Source organism: Corvus brachyrhynchos, unplaced genomic scaffold (genome assembly GCF_000691975.1).
Source record: "Corvus brachyrhynchos isolate BGI_N302 unplaced genomic scaffold, ASM69197v1 scaffold30, whole genome shotgun sequence".
NCBI classification, from domain to species: Eukaryota; Metazoa; Chordata; class Aves; order Passeriformes; family Corvidae; genus Corvus; species Corvus brachyrhynchos.
Window position 1 is genome coordinate 1,009,464 of NW_008235742.1, and position 2,699 is coordinate 1,012,162.

Consider the following 2,699-nt stretch of genomic DNA (forward strand, 5'->3'; position numbering starts at 1 on the left):
GCTCCAGGAGGGCTGCAGGACCCGACCCCTCCTAGGGCAGATGTTCTGGGGCATCTCCAAACCCGCTGGCACTTTGGGGACAGCCAGAGCTGACAGCAGGAACACCCCTGTGACCCGCAGCAGGGCTGACTGCGAGCCACGAGGTGGGGCCCAGGCCCCCATTCCCGGCGCACAGGGCTGGAGCCAAGGCCTGTCACTGATTGTCTCCTGCTCTGGCAGCAGCCACAGCAGGCCCAGGGCTGTCTGGCCCCCAGCCTCATCCCACGAGCCACCCCAGACCCATTGCCCTTGGGAAGTGCTCTGGGTTCTGCTGGGACTGCCCGGAAAGCAGCTGTTGTTTTGCTCATCGCTGGTGCTGGCACGGGCTGCGGCAGGAAGCAGATCCACTTCCCCAAGCACTGGGGTTGGCTGCGGCCACGGCGCTGAGCTCAGGCAGGATGTTCCCCCCAGTCCCACTTCCCAGACCAGCTCCTGCTGCTTTGTCCCCGCTTGCTCCTGTCCCAAGCACAGCACATGAACCTCGGTGTCCTGCCATGCTCTGTGGCAGCCCGGGCCCATGGCCAGGCAAAGCAGGTGCCAAGCATGGGAATGAGCCCACCAAGAGCCCTCTGCCCCACGGAGGGACTCACCATGGGCCCACAGAGGGCGATGGCTTCGCCTTCCCCTGGCTGCCCCGAGGGACCGTCCCCAGCCGGCAGAAGAACAGGCTCAGGGCAGCACGGGGCTGCAGGGGTTATTTTATTCTTTGCTTTGGTCTATACAAAAACAACTTACAGAAATAATAAAATCTTCCATTCCTGACCCACACTCCAGTAACTGTCCATCCCTTTCCAGCTGGAGTGTTAAACCACCATCAGATCTAAAGCCTCTTTAAAAAATGCGTTAGATAAGGGAGGAGGGGATGGAAACACACCACTCACCAAAGAGAAGGGAAACGGGTTAAAATGTGCAACAAAGATCGGTACAAGGACACAGTTCCTAATGCTGGAGTCACTCCTCTATGGGGACTGGCAGGACAGGGACACGAAGTCAGCTCCCAGTGGCTGATGGGAAAGAATTAAACCTCAGACACCCCGAAGGTCCTGGGACACGGACCCTTTGCTTTCAGCAAACTCTGGGTTGGCCTGATTCAGTTGGAGTTTGCAGGAAGCAAAGGGTTTTTTTCATGTCAGATTCCTCTCCTAGAACACTAACACGCAGAACAAATCGTGGGGAAGTTAGAAAGCACAAACTTAAAGACGGCAAAAGCCGCTGGCACCATATTAAAAATAAAAAAGAAATATATATTCATAGAAAAGACTATTTTGCCAAAGAAAGATCACTAACGGTGCAGGGTTTGTGTTTTAAAGCTTCAGAAACAGTATCTTGGATGCTGGATGCAGCAGTAGGTGCTCGAAGCAGTCCCAGGAGGAAGGACCTTCTCCACAGACCCACAGCGAAGAAAACAAATCGAAAAATAAAACCTCTTGTGGGAATGGAAAAGTTTTGTCTTCTCAGGCACTTCTGTCTCCCAAGTCCTTCTCGCGAATGCTCAGCTCTGGGGCCACCCTCTTCTGCATGGAGAGAACACCTGCAGTGGCAGAGAACTCCTGTCATCCACCGAGGGGCAATTTGGGAGGAGACCAGAGCCTGAGACCCCCTGAGCCCACAGCTGATGGGGACATTGACCCACGGCAGCGCCAGGGACCCCGTGGTGGCATCAGGGACCCCCCAGCATGCCAGGTGCCATCAGCCAGCCCTGCCTCCCCCAGCCACTCATCCCTCCGCAGGGCTGAGCCCCTGTCCCAGGTGCGCTGGCAGGTACCTGGTGCGGGGCTGCGGGCAGGTTAGGCGAGCATGTGGTCAGCGAAGGGCGCTCGGACGCCGTCGCTGTAGGCATCCATGGGGTAGTCCCCATCCATGTCCATGTGCATGTCGATGGGGTCCAGGGGGATGTCACCCGAGTACATGGGGCGGTAACCAGGGTCCAGCTCTGCAGGGAAGGGATGTGGCAACCTCAGCTCCCACCGGCCAAAGACTTCTCCAGATCTCAGCCACCTCCTCGCCCCCACCCCACCGCCCGGGGCAGCATGTGACAAGTGGTGCTGCAAAAGGGACCCCCCACTCCCTAGCCCAAGGGCACCAGCCGTGTGTGTGTGCTCCCTGGGAGCTGAGCATCCCATCATGTACCCCCCATCCCCAGCAGACTGGGCTGGCACTTGACTGGCAGCCACCTGAAAGAGGTTCTAAAACCAGCCTGCCTTGGTGACATGAGGCAACTGCCCCCCCAAAACCCAGCCCACGGGGAGCCTGCAAGCCATACTCACCATCTGAGTAGGGCTCGTTGATGGGGATCATGCTCTGAGCCTACGGAAGAAGGTGGCACAATTGAAGGGATTCTTGCTCACGATGCTCAGGGGCCATGTGGTGGCAAGCCCTGTCCCAGTGGGTGCCATGACCCAGGAGCTGAGGCCACAGCCCACCCACCTCCCGCCTCCCACTGTTTGACTGTCACTACTGCCTGAGCTCTGGCTGGAGGTGCTGGCAGCAGCTTTTGGAAGCAGAACGGGGCCATCCCCTGAGGCCCTGGCTTCCCCAGAGAAAAGATCTTGCTGGGATGCTCACCGCTTCCCAGGCTGCTGGGTCATGCTTGAAGAGGGAGTTGGTGAGCTCCACGGAGACACGCTTCCTGTAGTCAGGATTCTTGTCCTCCGAGATGC

At 58.1% G+C, this 2,699-nt stretch overlaps 1 protein-coding gene across 1 annotated transcript in view; it reads right to left on the reverse strand.

The window, feature by feature from the left end:
* Positions 1-717: 717 nt before the first annotated feature.
* JUP (junction plakoglobin) overlaps positions 718-2,699 on the reverse strand; it is an 8,266-nt gene continuing 6,284 nt past the window's right edge. Inside the window, exons 11-14 of the mRNA XM_017746551.1 lie at positions 2,605-2,699; positions 2,307-2,346; positions 1,805-1,972; positions 718-1,570 (exon numbers count right to left, since the gene is read on the reverse strand). The exon at positions 2,605-2,699 is cut by the window's right edge and continues 45 nt beyond it. Coding sequence (XP_017602040.1) covers positions 1,827-1,972; positions 2,307-2,346; positions 2,605-2,699 — 281 coding nt within the window. The 3' untranslated portion in view covers positions 718-1,570; positions 1,805-1,826. The remainder of the gene's footprint in view (positions 1,571-1,804; positions 1,973-2,306; positions 2,347-2,604) is intronic.